General features: G+C 45.5%; 1 protein-coding gene across 1 annotated transcript in view; it reads right to left on the reverse strand.

The window, feature by feature from the left end:
* Nucleotides 1-16,606, reverse strand: part of MYBPC3 (myosin binding protein C3) — a 139,420-nt gene that overhangs the window by 101,943 nt on the left and 20,871 nt on the right. Inside the window, exons 2-9 of the mRNA XM_084631960.1 lie at nucleotides 16,195-16,461; nucleotides 15,532-15,639; nucleotides 14,713-14,799; nucleotides 14,419-14,567; nucleotides 12,230-12,347; nucleotides 9,996-10,044; nucleotides 7,272-7,316; nucleotides 5,236-5,292 (exon numbers count right to left, since the gene is read on the reverse strand). Of these exons, the coding sequence (XP_084488086.1) occupies nucleotides 5,236-5,292; nucleotides 7,272-7,316; nucleotides 9,996-10,044; nucleotides 12,230-12,347; nucleotides 14,419-14,567; nucleotides 14,713-14,799; nucleotides 15,532-15,639; nucleotides 16,195-16,461 (880 nt within the window). The remainder of the gene's footprint in view (nucleotides 1-5,235; nucleotides 5,293-7,271; nucleotides 7,317-9,995; nucleotides 10,045-12,229; nucleotides 12,348-14,418; nucleotides 14,568-14,712; nucleotides 14,800-15,531; nucleotides 15,640-16,194; nucleotides 16,462-16,606) is intronic.

The raw sequence follows: 16,606 nt of genomic DNA on the forward strand, positions 1-16,606 counted from the left end.
CCTTACACCCTCCAGTCCCTCTCATATCACCTTGCCTTTAATAAGGACGATTACAGAGACAACAAAAACCCTATGGTATGGCAGACCCCTACATCTCTGGCTTCTACAGCCAAGAGGAACAAGAGGTGGAACCTTGTCCCCTCTAAGGGATATGAACATTTATACACCCACCAAACCCCCAACTCCCTCGTCATTGACGCCGCCAATCAACGAGCGTGCCAGTGCTACCTGGGACCCTCCCCTAAGAACAGGGAGGCAAAAAGACTTGACCTCTTTGGCAGGAAGGTTTATTCCACTGCGGGACTACAGCTCTGCGTTGCAAATCAACAGGCCATCGTGAGCAGATATACACACAACACATGAGCTGTGATGGCCAAATTTGCGGAGCTACTGCCTCAGGACTCTTGTACAGAGTTCTTGGCACTGGTGGAGGAGGGAAAGCTGGTCTCCTGAGCTTCCTTACAAGCATCATTGGATGCAGCAGGTGCAGCCTTACGTACTATGGCAACGGGGGTTGTAATGAGGAGGAGTTACTGGTTGCAGGTCTCTGGTCTCCCTCATGAGGTCCTGCAAACAATCTAGGACCTCCCCTGTGAGGGTTCAGCCCTTTTTTCCAATAGGATGGATAAAAGACTCCATAGCCTAAAAGACTCAAGGGCCACCCTTAGATGTTTGGGGCTCCCTACACCAGCCACTCAATGTAGGCATTTCCAGCCACAGCCTCCCTCTGGGTTCTACCAAGTTCAGAACTGCCAAGACGCTCCTTGTAGGAGGAATAGAAGCGGTAGAAGGAGGCAGCACCCCTCCTCAGGCCAAGGCTTGGGCCAGCCCAAGCCACCCCCCAACCTCAGACCACCCTTTTGAAGGTGTGGTCGAGGATGGCACACCAGTACTGCAACTGGATCCAACCTCTTACCTTTTCGTCCTGACTGTCCCCTTTCTATCGTGCACGGTCATGTATCACCTTGGACCACTGGGTGCTCTGCATGGTAGAGAGGGGATTTTCCATCCAATTCTGTGCCCTCCCAGCCCCCTTCCCCATCCCTCTTCAGGGACCCCTCTCATGAGCAACTTCTCATGCAGGAAGTGCACTCGCTTCTCTTGGTAGGGGCAGTGGAAGAGGTTCCTCAGGAGCAAAGGGGCAAGGGCTTCTATTCCCAGTATTTCCTAATATCGAAAGCCAAGAGTGGCCTCAGGCCAATTCTGGACCTGCGAGAACTCAACAAATTCAACAAGAAACTCAGGTTCTGCATGGTCTCTTTGGCCTCCATTATCCCCTCATTAGATCCAGGAGACTGGTATGCCACTCTCGACTTGAAGGACACGTACTTTCACATAGCGATAATTCCACCTCACAGAAGATATCTCAGGTTTCTGGTGAACAACAGCCACTATCAGTTTACTGTCAGCAGCACCTTGGGTATTCACCAAGTGCATGGCAGTCGTCGCGGCGTTCCTGCGCAAGCGGCAGGTACAGGTGTTCCCATACCTCGACGACTGGCTGATCAAAGGCCACTCCAGATCTCAAGTGGAAGCACAGGTTGGCTTCACAAGAAGGATGTTCAACGAACTGGGTCTCCTTCTAAACGAGGCCAAAATGACACTGTCCCTGGTGCAAAGGATAGAGTTTATAGGAGCTGTACTATACTCGACTCAAGCCAGAACATACCTCCCAGAAGCCAGATTTCGGTCACTGGGTGACATCATATGGGGCCTCAGGCAGTCCCCCACCACTACAGCAAGGAATTGCCTGAAACTTCTGGGGCATATGGCCACGTGTATTTATGTAGTACAGCATGCCAGACTTAGACTTCGCCAACTCCAGTCATGGCTAGCGTCAGTATATCAACCATCTTGGGACACTTTGGATAGCATGGTAACCCTGCCTCACCCAATACTAGACTCCCTCCTGTGGTGGCTCGACCCACAGGTAGTATGTGCAGGAGTCCCCTTCACCAGCCCCCAGCCATCCCTCTCATTAGTGACAGATGCGTCAGATCTGGAATGGGTGGGCACATTTGGGAGACCTCACGACACAAGGCCTCTGGTCTCAGGCACAGCGAGGTCGGCCTATCAAGGTCAGAGAACTGAGAGCGGTGCGCCTGGCATGCCAGGCTTTCAGAGTCTATATATCAGGGAGATGTGTATCAGTCCTCACGGACAACACCATGGCAATGTTTTATATCAACAAAGGGGGTGCATGCTCCTCTCCCCTGTGCCATGAAACCCTCATGCTGTGGGACTTCTGTGTAGAGCACTTGATATACCTGCAAGCATCACATCTCCCTGGGATACAGAACGAGCTGATGGACAGTCTCAGCCGGTCTTTTCATGGCCACGAGTGGTCCCTCTGGCCGGACATAGTGAGCTCAATCTTCCAACTCTGGGGTTTTCCCCAAATAGACCTGTTTGCCACACAGCGCAACAGGAAGTGTCAGCTATTCTGCTCCTTCCTGAGTCACAACTCAGGCTCCATTGCGGATGCATTCCTGTTTCCACGAGGAGGCCGTCTCCTATACGCGTTCCCGCCGGTTCCTCTCGTTCACAAGGTGCTCCTCAAGAGCTACAGGGACCGAGCCCTGGTGATACTGATAGCTCTGGCCACGCCAGCACTGGTACACATCACTCCTGGAAATGTCCGTAGCAACTCCGGTCACCCTACCACTCGTCCCGGACCTAATCACACAGGATCACGGCTGCCTCCGGCATCCAAACCGTGAATCGCTCCACCTCACATCATGGAAGCTCCATGGCTGAATGTGGTGGAAGCTCCATGGCTGAATTGCTCTGATCAAGTCAGGCAAGTTCTTCTTGGTAGTAGAAAGCCCTCCACAAGGGCAACGTACCTTGCCAAGTGGAAGAGATTCTCCGTCTGGTCAGAGCAGCAGTCAGTCTCCGACACTTGCCTCGGTGCCATTTATACTGGACTGCCTCCTCCATCTTAAGCAACAGGCACTGTCCATATCATTGATAAGGGTTCACTTGGCTGCAATCTCCGCCTTCCATCCGTGCAGATGGCTACTCAGTCTTCGCGAACCTGATGGTCGGCCGTTTCCTTAAAGGTCTCATAGACTATATCCGCAAGTATGACAGCCTATCCCGGCTTGGGACCTTAATCTAGTCCTTTTATGGACTGGCCACTGGTGACATGCTCCACTGCTTTATCTCTCATACAAGGTGGCGTTTCTGGTGGCGATAACCTCAGCTAGGAGAGTGTCGGAGCTCAGGGCCCTTACATCAGAGCCCCCTTACACTGTATTCCATAAGGATAAGGTTCAACTCAGACCTCACCCGGCTTTTCTCCCTAAGGTTGTCTCCCAGTTTCACATCAACCAGGACATCTTCCTCCCAGTATTCTATCCTAAACCAAATTCCAGCTGCAGGGAGCAGAGGCTTCACTCATTGGATGTCCATAGGGTGCTACCCTTCTATATCGAGAGAAAGAAGCTGTTCCAAAAGTCTGTCCAGTTATTCGTGATGGTGGCCAATAGAATAAAAGGCCTCCCTGTGTCATCACAACATATCTTGTTGTGGATCATGTTGTGCATTCGGGAGTGTTACAACTTGGCGAAGGTGCCCGCTCCGCCAATCACCGCACACTCCACCAGGGCTCAGGCCTCCTCAGCAGCATTCCTGGCACAGGTCCCCACACAGGAAATCTGCAGGGCAGCAACATGGTCCTCCATACACACTTTCACCACGCTCTATTCGATCACTCAACAGACCAGAGATGACGCGGCCTTTGGAAGAGCTGTGCTCCAATTAGTGGATGACTCCGACCCCACCTCCTGAACTTTGGCTTGTGAGTCACCTGTTTGGAATGGACATGAACAAGCACTCGAAGAAGAAAAAACGGTTACTCACCTTCTCGTAACTGTTGTTCGTCAAGATGTGTTGTTCATGCCCATTCCAATACCCATCCTCCTACCCCTCTGTTGGAGCAGTCGGCAAGAAGGAACTGAGGGGGTGGGTGTCGGCAGGGCTCTATATTGGGTGCCATGAAGGTGCAACTTCAGGAGGCGCCCAGGCCGACCCTACAGATGCTGCTAAGGGAAAAATCTTCTGGCTGGTGTGCACATGGCACGCACACACCTGATTGGAATGGACGTGAACAATACATCTCGAAGAACAACAGTTATGAGAAGGTGAGTAACCATTTTTTGTGGGGAACAATCCTGCAGTGACTTCTAAATTAGGTGAATGGACTAATTGTGATCAAAGAAGTCTTTTCTATCTCTAATTTCTGTGCAAATGGGTTAGGAATATAGAACTGAAATCTTGGACTATTAAGAGAATCTGGAAACTGAAGCCTAATTTAAAAGTGCCTTTAAAAGAAAGGGGTGGTTGAAACATAAAAAGTGTAGGAGAGGACATGGATTGAATCTCCCCCCTCATTACTTCCAAGGGAACTAATTGTTTAAAAGCATTTCTGGACTGGAAATCAGTAGGTGATACCCTCCTCCAAGTTGTCGGGGTGTAGGGAATTTGCCCTGCTCCACATGTGAGAAGGGGAGTCTCATGCATTATTCAAACCACATGAATCTTTTATTCAGTCTGTCTCATGCATTTTATAATGAGATGAAATAGAAATCTTACTCTCTGTCTTAGACAACAGAATCCGAAGCAGTGTGTCCAGATTGAGATGGCAGGATAAAAGAGGTAGGCAGATCAGAGGAAGGCAGTGAGGGATGAGAAAGGGAAGAGATGTCATAAAATTTAAAAAAAGGGGCGGGGGGAGTGGGAGAAGGCCAGAAATGGAAGCCAGGAAGAAGAGTCAGAATTGGAAAAGTCACAATTGTTTATAATAAACAGATTTTTGATTTCCCCAACTCTCCAATCCCAATGACAACTCAGGAGAATAGAAAACTCCAGACAAACACTACATCCCAAAGGCAGTTGTTCCAGTCCTTACATTTTTCCAGCAGAAGGTGCTGTAGAAGGCTTACAGCTACTCCAGTCCCAGTCTCTACATCTGTATTTTCACAAATAAAAAAAGGTGTGGTTTTTTTACAAGTTATCTATCTCTGTTGTAAGAGACACCTTTTTTACTGGTGAAGACACAATCTAGAGATGCAGTAAGAAATGGTGAAGTATTGCTGTCTGTGGAGAGGTCACAAATCTACCAGTCCCAGTTTCTCCATACTAGATGAACTATAGGGTATGCTAAGGGAATTATGAATTGGTGGAACTTTAACTGGTTAGTTTATTGTTCTGAGATTGCAGATTTTCACTCACCTCTTTTTCAATAAGGCACTAAAATCCAGCTCTCCACCTTCTTCATGTCCCTCTGCACTGTACAGTAACAGAAAAATATAATAGTGTCGCAAGGAGATGGGGAATGAATTAGCCAGAATTATCTCATAAGCATAAGATGTATCATTGGAAGGGAAGTAGGAGATAGTTTCACAATGACTCTAGAATGTTCATTGGCATTGCAGCCATTTTCTTTTAGAAATCTGGAGATTCTCTCTTCCTATTTGTTGGCCTTTATATAGATTTAAGAAGTGCACTTACTGACCCTGAATTTCTCCTGCTCTGCTTACAGAGGAAATCCTACACTGTGACTAATTTAGTGGCACATAGTAATCTAGATTAGTAGAATTGTAATCCCCCTTTTTCTGAATTAAAAGAAAAGATATCACACATATAATCAGTAGTCCAATAAACACATTTCCCACATGCTCCAGGAAATTTGTGGAGCATTGCTGGGATCTTCCTTTAGAATCATAAGTGCTTTCTGGGGACTATAGAAAGTGCTTTAGAATCATAAGTGCTTTCTGGGGACTAGATGTGGGGATGTAGAAACTGTTTTATGAGTTGGGACAGCGTTAAGACAACAGTATCTTATGTATTTTTTTAATATGGCCCTCAAGTGACATCCTGTGTTGCATACATTATTGCTTTAAGAACACAGGAATTGCCATATTCAATCAGACTTGAGGTCCATGTTGCCCATTATTCTGTCTCCAATATTTGCCAGCACTGATTGCTTACAAGGAGGTAATCTTGCTGAAGACAGGTATGCCAGTAGACAGTAGGCCAGAGAAACTCAAGGTGTCAGGAACAAATGCAAGAAACAGCCTCAACAGATTGAAATTTAGTAAACAATTTTGTTGATAAAGAGGGAATAGAATCCAGCTTCCACCTTCTGAGCTGCATTGACAGTGCCAGGTTAATTGGAGTCAACAGCAGTAAAAACTTATTTTAGTCAGATCTGATTCTTAATATGCATTGGGGAAAGCTCTTTTGATTACAAAAGTGCCATTTTTACATAGTTGGTTTCAGACTAGAACAACACTGCATGGGCTAATTTTCCCTATGTGGTGCCTAGACACTCTAGTATGTTGATGGGTGTATTGACTGATAGATAAGAACAACTTGAATGGCAGAGGGCTTTAGTCATAGATAAAGTCACTAATGTAAGGCCAGATTTCAAAATAGCTCAAGGCTAGATTTTCAAATGGTTAGCACCCACAATTCAGGTAGATTTTTCTAAAGAATTGAGCACCTAGAAGCTCCTATTCATAGAATATCATAGAATCCTAAAATATCAGGGTTGGAAGGGACCTCAGGAGGTCATCTAGTCCAACCCCCTGCTGCAGGAGGAAATCCTCTGTATTCTGACACTTATGACCAGATTTTTCTAAAGATCTCAGCAGCCAATATGTTAAGTTCTTTGAAAATCCTTGCTATCTATTTTGAAAAAAGTAGCCACTTTTTCTGATGCCTAAATGGGAGCTGAGCTTTGTGGTTGCTTAGCTCTTCTGAAACTTCCTTAAATTATAACTTCTGAAATGCAATTAAAGAGTTATACAGTTGTAAAATAGGACATCTGAAAGCACTAGGAACAGAGGGGGATGGGATAGCACACAGGTATATTTTCATATCCAAGTGAGAATGTGTGTGGGAGCAGTGAGGGAGGTGTAATCAGGATGTGTGTATGATAGAAGGGCAGACGTGCATTCAGTTTGAGATTTTTCAGAGTCACAGTTCTTAGAGGATGCCATATGTCCAGCATGTGCTCTTCCTGTAAATGAATCTCTCTCACTGAAGCATCAAAGTGCTCTACTCTTCTCATTGCTTTATGCTTGTCTCACAAGATCATTGTTTTTGTGTTTTCTAGCCACGTATAAGAGCTAAGTATTATTATTTATTTATTGTAATGAATTCAGATGTTCAAAATTAAATCTGCAACAAGTTCTGGTTCTCTTTACTGATCAGAGAGAGAGAGTTCATTGAGGCTTGGGACTGCTGGCAGAAACCTGGGCTACCTGAGACAGGCTGCAGACATCCGTCTTCCTCCTCCCACCAGGCTCCTGAGTGAGAGTCACAAAAAACAGCATTTTAGATTTATGCACTTCAGTTTAATCTCTGCAGCCTTCTCATAGAACAAGTTAAGATCATCAAACTCCAAGCTCCGCTGGCAAGTATGCAGTAGTTTTAGAAGTGCTCTGTCCCAAAGGAGCCTTTTCCATTCCAAAAGGAGAATTGCTACTGCCTAGTCCATGCAGCTGCATGACATTCTAACCCTCCTGTACATTCACAGCTTGTCGTAGGGAATATCTTGAGTCATCTACAAGTTTTTGCTTGGCTGTCAAAATACCTCCCTTCAGTTTCATAGAGACAAATGAATCCTAAATATCCTGCCAATCAAATGGGCCGGGCAATCTTGGGCCTTCATTGAATCATAGTCAGACTCTGCAAAAAGGTGTTGTGTAATGCAGTGTCTCTGTGTCTTACGTTCTGCTGGACAGTAAAGGCAGTAAATGAAAATCTGATGCAGTCCCTTCACAGAGTCTTCCTAATACAGTCTAGTAAAGGAGGAAGGAATCTTCAGTCTTCAGCTCTGGCTCACTGACAGAGCAAAGATAAATATGGTTATTTGTTTTGTGACAGGGGTTTTGATGGGAAGGAGTTATGCTTCCTCCATGCTGACCAGAAACTCCCTAAATCCAAAAGATTTGTTAGGATTTTACACCCACATTGCACTCACTAGCACTAGATTTGTTGCTTTCGTTATCCTGCTAGCAGAAAGAGGAACTACTGAATGCTAAATAAAGGACAACAAAGGCTTGGCCATGTAGAATTATGTTCAAGTGGAACCAGCCTGTATCACAGCAGGACTGACCAGCTGCACATATGGATTCCATAGTTACTGTTTAGTTAAATTCTGCAAGACTTTTCTTGGTTCCTTGTGACAGAGTAGAGTGTAAAAGGCAGATCTCATATAATAATAACTTGTGGAAAAGCACAAGCAATTGACTGTGCTGGATTTTCTCCTGTATTAGGAAAATTGGTTCAAGTGAAATGTAAGTGCTGGAGTGATAAATTTCACTGTAGCTATTGGGAGCACAGTAAAGATCATGTTAAAATTCCTTGAGGGATAGCACATATTGCCCTGAAGGACTGTACTTGTTACAGTTGATGGCTGTTGGAGTGATTTTTATTGATAACTTAGGGAAATAACACTCTGATTTACACACAAGATAAATGAGTGTTCAGTAATGAATACAGTTGCAAGTTACTTCCTAAACTTTACCAAAAATCTGTAACAGTTCTTTCAATTGAACCGGTAGAGGTCAGGGCAGCTTTATTAAGAGTTTCTAGGTCAATTGAGAATTTATTGCAGATGGGAAGAGTGGCCTTTCTCAACACCTAAGCAATGCCCTAGGGCTAGGGTTGCCAACTTTCTAATTGCAGAAAACCAAACACTCTTGCCCTGCCCCTTCTCCAAAGCCCACGCTCACTCTATCTCCCCTCCCTCAGTCACTCGCTTTCCCCCAGCCTCACTCACTCACTCATTTTCACCAGGCTGGGGCTGGGGATTGGGGTGTGGGAGAGGGTGAGGGCTCTGGGATGGGGCTGGGGATGAGGGATTTGAGGTGCAGGAAGAGACTCCAGGCTGGGGCCAAGGGGTTCGACGTGTGGGAGGGGGCTCAGGGCTGGGGCAGGGGGTTGAGGTGCCGGAGGGGGTGCAGGGTCGGGAGGGAATTTGGGTGTGGGAGGGGGTTCAGAGCTGGGGCAGGGGCATGGGAGGGGGTTTGGGGTGCAGGCTCCAGGTGGTGCTGACCTCAAGCAGCTCCTGGGAAGTGGCAACATGCCTCTCCAGCTCCTAGGCAGAGGGGTGACCAAGGGGCTCTGAACGCTGCACACATGCGTCACCCCCACAGCTCCCATTGGCTGGGAACCATGACAAATGGGAGCTGCGGAGCCAGCGCTTGGGGCAGCGCCTGCGGGTGGGGGCAGCGCGTGGAGCCCTCCTGGCCACCCCTCCACCTAGGAGTTGGAGAAACACGCCAGCTGCTTCCTGGGAGCTGCGTGGAGCTGGGCATGGAGCCTGCCTGCCTTGTGGGTGCTGCGGCCAACCAGACTTCTACTGGCCTGGACGCCTGGCAACCCTACATGTGGCTCTTAATAGTCTAGGAGGTGTATATATACCTGACCATTCACACATACATTCAAAATCTCATTGATTGCACTTGTAATAAAATTACAAAACATTAATAAAATTAAATATAACCATACTGTAATCAGCTATATAGTATTTATGTCCAAACTCTTGATCCCTGTCTAGTGCAAGAGTGTCTTAAGACACAAGTGGATCCTCAGGCTCAACTAAACCATTTTGGAAAGCATTGCTTGGTCCCAGCCATACAGCCTGGATCATTAGCACAGGATCATTAGCGCCCCTGTTGACTTGTACCTGAAATACTCTTTTCACACTGTAGAAAAAATAATTAGTGCAATTCTTAGAGAAATTATGTTCATTATCTCTGAAATAATTGAAGATCGGGTTTGTTGTTGCATAGTAAGGAGCCAACCTCTTTTAGATGATGTCTGAGAGTCAAGGGTGGCATTTTAGCCTTAAAAACACTTACACTATAGACTTACATAAATCTTTGTAATAATAGCTATTTGTACAATAGTTTTTCTCTTACATGACCTTGTCTAGGAAGGTAATGAATTCCACATGGAAGCACAAGCTTCCTACTCACGTTCGTCGGAAGGCAGTGCGAATATCCATGTCTCCTGTTCCTGGTGCTTCTGATGTGGCATACAATGGAAAAGGAAGGTGGGAAAACAGTTGAGTGTGTTCTTGAAGAGACAGCACCACTGCAAAAGTTTTTCCTTTCACGCCATTTTTGTTTCAAAGATCTTATATTTTAACTATGATTAATCACTTACTGAATGGTAGCCATGGTTAGTGCAAGTAACTGTCTGGGGTTCTACCTCAAGCTTCACATTAATTTGTAGTTTGACAGGGGGAAAGTCATATTGTCTTCTGTAAAATCTGGTCTGAATATTGACATAATGAATGCATTGAAATCCTCAGGTGAAAGGTGCTAGAGAACGTCCAAATGGATTATAGTTCATTAATGGTAATATTACCATCTGTGGAGGCAGAAGATAAATTCCCTTGATTAATAGAAGCATGGAGAGGTTTACAGCTGGGAAGCTGCGTATAAAGTGTTTGATTAATCTCCAATTTAAACCAGCTACTGCTGGCATAGCCTAGGGTAGAGAGCCTCCAGTGACTGAAAGTCAACCTATGCCCTATACCATCATGGGTCCTGCAGCCAACCAGTGCTGCTTCAGAAATGAGCAGTGCTGACTCAATGCATTCCTGGTCTGCCACTGCCTGTGAGGCATAGGCATCAACTCCATGGGTGCTCTGGTGCTCAATCACCCGTGTAAAAAAATAGGTGGTGCTCAGCACCCACCAGCCATAGTGGTTCCAGACCCAGGGCTGGCTGCCCACCAGTCAGCTGTTTGACAGGCCCCTGGGGCTGGCTGCTCCTTAGCAAGTGGCTGGTGGGAGGCGCTCAGGAAGGGAGCAGTGTGTGGGTGGAGGGGTCCTTGGGCGGGAAGAGGCCCAGCAAGAGCAGGGCTTCCGAGTGGAAAGGGGTGGAGCACCCACTAGGAAAAACAAAAGTCAGTGCCTGTGCTGTGAAGCTCCTATGGAGCCCCAGTCACCAATTAAAGCTACCACTCCGCAACACAACCCCTGAGGAAGGAGAGTGGTGCAAATATTGAACTAGCAAGGGTGAACCATGCTCACACTCTTTTAGTGAAATCCCTGGTGACCCATTCTACACTGGAGGTAAATAGATAGTTAAATGTACTTCCCTTTTAATCACTGGCACACAAGAGCAACTGTTTAGAGTAAATCCCTTGCTAAAACTAGTCAACTATTCTTGTTGCAATTTTATACTGCCAGAAGCTCCTGCCGTGCTTGAATTTGGCCGGAGGAAAGGAAGTAATAGTGTTAGCTTTCTGAACTTTTCCAAGTTTTTTTTCCTTTTTCTTTTTAAATGTCCATGTTCAAGTACATAGCCTTTGGCAACCTAGAATTGGAGTTAATTCTCAGACTTTTAAAAATTTTTTTACTGAATTTAGTGCTCATGGAAGTGTGGGACTGAAGCCTGGATAAAGCCAAGGATAATACAGGCTAATTCTCCTTTTGCTTACTTCGTGTTGCTCTTTCAGTACATCTCAGTCCTGACTTGAATTACACACTACTTTTCTTTTTAGAGGCCACCCCCCTCCTTCATAGCCCTGCTAATGCATCTCAATCTGCATCTGTAGCACTCCTGCTATTCTAGTTTTGGGCCTACATAAATTTCTGCCAGTTTCTCTCAAACCTGACCTACACCCTCTTCTGGTGGCCACTGTTTATTGGGGAGAGAGGTTACTCTGTACACAGGGAGGACAGAGTGGGAATAAGATAGAACCTAACTTAGCACAGGGGTGAAAGTAACATTAAACTCTTACCAGTATGGGGGCTCGGCTCTGGGCCCCTGGAAGGGGCGGGGCCTTGGGCAGAAGGGACTGGTCTGGGAGTCAGCCTCCCTCAGCCAGCCCATCCGCACTGCCTGGCCCGCACCACCCGGGGCTCCGGCAGCGATTTAAAAGGGCCCAGGGCTCCGGTTGCTGCCGCAGTAGCAGCGCCCGAGAGCCCCGGGCCCTTTTAAATCTCTGGCCCCAGGGCAGCAGCCCCTTTTGCCCTCCCCTCGCCCCCATCGGCAGTCCGGGGAAGGGAGGGGCAACGACATTATAGTGCTGCCACGGCAGCTCTTTAAGCAGGGTCCTTTGCCATGGCAGCACTTTAATGTTGTCTGCGTATGGGCTGGTACCAGTGGCCACTTTTTACCGGTACGCCATACCAGCCTGTACCAGCCCACTTTCACCTTTGACTTAGCAACACATTTCTGTAATCATATAATCTTACCATTGACAATCAGGCTGAAGTTACAGCTATCAAACTTGTCCTTGGTAGACGCCTCACATCTATACCCCCCTGCATAAGTCATTTTTGCTTGGATAATGTGCATTTCATAGATGTAAACCTAAAAAAAAGATCAGCCCACAGAGCAAGGGAAGTTAGAAAATAAAAGGATAAAAATGCATAGAAACAAATATAGCGTACCAGAACATTAACAGTGATAGACAAAGGCTGGAATTCATTAAAAAACCCACTTTGTTCCCTGTATGTGCAACTCTGTCTCACTTGTGGCTGGGTGAGGAGGTCCTCCATCTCCAAAAAATGTAGGCCTCTATCTACAGCTAATAGAGCAGTTCCATAAATTCAGCCTTCGGAAGGATTGGTGTTACCGATGGGCAAATCTATCCTATTGCATCCAGTAGAGGGAAGTGGAGATGCATACACATAGCAAGTATATTACAAACCATAACGCTAGCGTGATCCCTACAGGAAGAGAGAGTGACGCACTACAGACTTCTTTGTGTTCCAGGTGTCTGTCTGTCTGTCTCTGGGCTAGAGTATTCACATTATAGATTCATTTATGGTGGGAATGGATTTTTGTTGATCGCTTTATGATAATTTACCCACTGTAATAAAGCAGTTAATTTCAGCACCAGTGTATGGGTGGCTGAATATTCCTGTGAGGATAATTATGCAATAAGATCATGGAAATTGCCATACTAGATGAGTTCAATGGTCCATCTAACTCAGGATCCTATCTCTGACAGTGACCGATACCAGCTGCCTGAGATTCAGGTGCAAGGAACCCTGGAGTAGGCAGTTATAGATTAACCTGCTGCAATGAGATGTTCAGCCCACACCACCCTTGAAGGGGTTAAAGTGGCTCAGAAGGGGCTAATTAACGTGATAGGCTGCACCTGGGGGAGACTGAGGCTTGATTGACAAGCACTAATTGAAGATGGGCCCATCTAGACAGGAGTAGGTACGGATTGTATAAAGCTGGGAGTGGAGAGCAGAAGAGGGCTGCACTGTGAAGGTCTGTAGTCACTCTCTTGTCCTAGTGAGGGGAGAAGGATGAAACCTGAAGGTAAAGAAAAGGAAACAGAAGGCCTGGGATCCTGACCCTTATGGAAGTGGTTTACCCAAAGGGGTGGTGGAGAAGAAAGCCTGTAGATGTCAAAGTAGGAAGAAGCCCAGGGAAACATTAGCAGGCAAGGTCTGTGCTGTTTGTAGGGTCCCTTGGTTGGAACCTGGAGTAGCAGGTGGGCCTGGTTCCCCCAGTGGGAAAGTGGCATGTATTGAATGGGACAACAGGCTAGAATGGCACTTGGACACCTAGTCCAGTGAAACTTTTCTGGAAGGGAAAAACTGTATAATGACCTGGCTGGAGGGCCAAGCCACAAAGAGGAAGCACTGCGACTCCTAGAGAGGAAGAGGGGCTGTGGTGTGAGCAAGTGAGAAGGAAAGAGCACCCTGAGTTCTGAGAGAGAGCCTCACCATGGAGTTAGTGACTGACAGAAGGGTGTGTCAGTCCAGGCAGAGCTAATTCCCCAGATGCAGCCACATGCAGTTGCCCCACCAGTGAGTAGAACCCTGTTACGTGTGCACACAAGGAGCATTTATTTCTAAAACAAATTAGTTAAAGGTTGGCTTATACTCTGAAGAATTAAAGTTTAGATGCTTTCCAAACTTGTTTTTTTTAAATCCTTACTATTGTTACATTGGATGTTTCTGTTTTTCACTACCACTGTTAGCAAATTGTTAAACTGATTTTTATCAGAATTATGTGGGATTTTTACACATTTCTTTGTTTTCCCTGGCTGTATGCATTCCTATTCTGTATTCACTGCTGAGTGAGTGTTTCTGTCCTCTTTCTGGTATGCCTTTGTGTATTCATACAATTACCAAACTTCTGCTCAGACTCTTCTCCAGACTGAACATATGCTGAACGTTTCCTCAAAAATCTTTGTCTTCCAAATCTTTTATCATTTATCATGGAACCGAGGAGTGATAGTATCTACCTCTACTTTTGTCTAGATCCTCTGACTATAGATCTGTATCTATGATTAGAATACTGTGCGCCATTTTGGGCACCTTAGTACCAAAATGTCACTACTAGGGAAGAGATCTTTCCCCCAGAACAAAGGTTAGTGGCTAGGAGAGAGAGATTGAGAGTTCTGCTTTGCTGGCTGTACCTTGTTGTTTCGGTCATAGCTGTCATGCAGCTGGAGATGTTTCCCCACTTTGCTTCCCAGGTCCATCCACTTTCCCTTGAACCATTTCACTGATGGTTTCTTCAGCATGCTGGCACCTGCTACTTTGCAAGTGAATGTGATGTTTCCACCTTGAAAGGGAGACAGGTTAAGATAAGCCTGTGAGTGATGTTTAGTATTTTTGTTAGATCATTGCTATTGTACAATAATTACAGAGATAAAGGTAGTATCCAGGTAGTAGCATAGCAGCTTACAAAAATCAAGTCTTTTACTCACCAACAGTCACTTCTCCATCCTGAGGCCGTGTCACGAAGAGACCAACAGGGTCCAGAGGCAGCTCTGGCTGAGCCTCAGGAGCTGGAACTGAACCAAATATCTGGATTTATTAACTATCTTTCCATTTCAGCCTCTGTCCTAGTCTATATAGTGAATCCTTTACATCATTTCAATGTTTCCCTCAAGATTCTTCTCCATTCAGATATTTCCTGTTTCTTCCATAACTCCTTATTCCCACTTGGCTGGGGCTTGTCACTTGTCTTCTTCCTCCTGGTCCTGTTTTCCCCCACCATCAATGTTGGGATTCCTTGTCCCTATTCTTTCTTTCAATGTGTCAAGTAGGGCAGTGGTTCTCAACCAGGGGTACACAGAGGTCTTCCAGGGGGGTACATCAACTCATCTAGATAATTGCCTAGTTTTACAACAAGCTACATAAAAAGCAGTAGCAAAGTCAGTACAAACTATACAGACATGATTGATTGGCGATCCCTCGATTCAAGGATGATCTCTACCATTGTCTACAATACAGACAATGACTAGCTTATACTGTTCTATATACCATACAATTAAATGTAAGTACAATATTTATATTATGGTAAAAATTAGAAAGTAAGCAATTTTTCAGTAATAGTTGCTGTGACACTTTTGTGTCAACCGCTAACTAATTTTGTAAGCAAGTAGTTTTTAAATTAGGTGACACTTGGGGGTACGCAAGAGAAATCAGACTCCTGCAAGGGGCTACAATAGTCCAGAAAGATTGAGAGCCACTGAATTAAGGTTAGTCCTAGCATCTTTTTTTTATTATTATTATTTTTTAACCTTCAGAACTCCTGGTGCATTCTCCTGGTTGTGTCTCTGCTGGTGTAGGTGAGTCTGAGACAATTGGGGTAGAAACAGCTTCAGTATGAAGAACTGCCTCAGACTTTTCTGAAAAGGAATGGAAAGCAAGGTTACAGAAAGCTATGTATTTCTTGGATATACTTGAGAGAGTTGTGCAGAGGAGCATCTCTTCAGTGAGCCTTAGGAAATGCACAGAAAGTTGTCTGTCTTGTAGAGCTTGGAAGGTGCACTGCCTTGGAAGATACCAGCCTTATGGAGTTTCTAACCAGATAAGAATAGCTTACCTTTGCCACGCTTTGAGCTGTGATGGCTAAGAACCCTCTTCTCTCTCTCAAAAGAGATGTTTGAATTTTTAAATGCCATAATTTTGACATATCGAATTTCAGATGTTTTAAGAATAATTTTTCTACCCTTTGGCTTCTGTGATGTATATAGAAACAGCAGTTATGAAAAAGGATGAACTTTTATGAAACTTATGAACTTTTAAAAACAATTTGCTTCTGTGTGAGATTCAGGCACTAGAGGGCAAATAAATATAAACCCCCCATTTATTATTAAAATCTCATTCTTATGGGCCCAGTTCATGATTTCTGAATGCTTGAGTTGGCAATTCTGAATATAGTGGTTTAGGAGATACCATACCTGGCTCTTTGACTTTGAGGTCAAATTTGACCTTGGAACTCCCCGCAATTACAGCATATGGCGCATCATCCTCTCTTCCAGTGTTATTGATAGTCAGTGAATGTTTGTTCCCCTCAGCCTTGATGATATACTTCTCGCTTTCAAACATTTCTGCTCCAGCTCGCTGCCACTTCACCTTGATGCCAGTCTTTTCAGTCTCTGCTTCAAACACAGCTGTGTCTCCTTCCACTACCTCTGTTGTCTTTGGCTTCTTGGTGAAAGCAGAAGCTAAAAAGAGAGAGGGTTCACCTGTTTACATTTTCTTGTAGTCAGACTTTGTGTGTACAACAGCTTTTGTCTGCCTTCCCTCCCGCACAGTCTTCCTCCCATCTGCCTGTGCAAGATATGAATATAACCATTTCCACAACTGTGG

This window comes from Lepidochelys olivacea (assembly GCF_965140295.1).
Source record: "Lepidochelys olivacea isolate rLepOli2 genome assembly, chromosome: 6".
Classification (NCBI taxonomy): domain Eukaryota; kingdom Metazoa; phylum Chordata; order Testudines; family Cheloniidae; genus Lepidochelys; species Lepidochelys olivacea.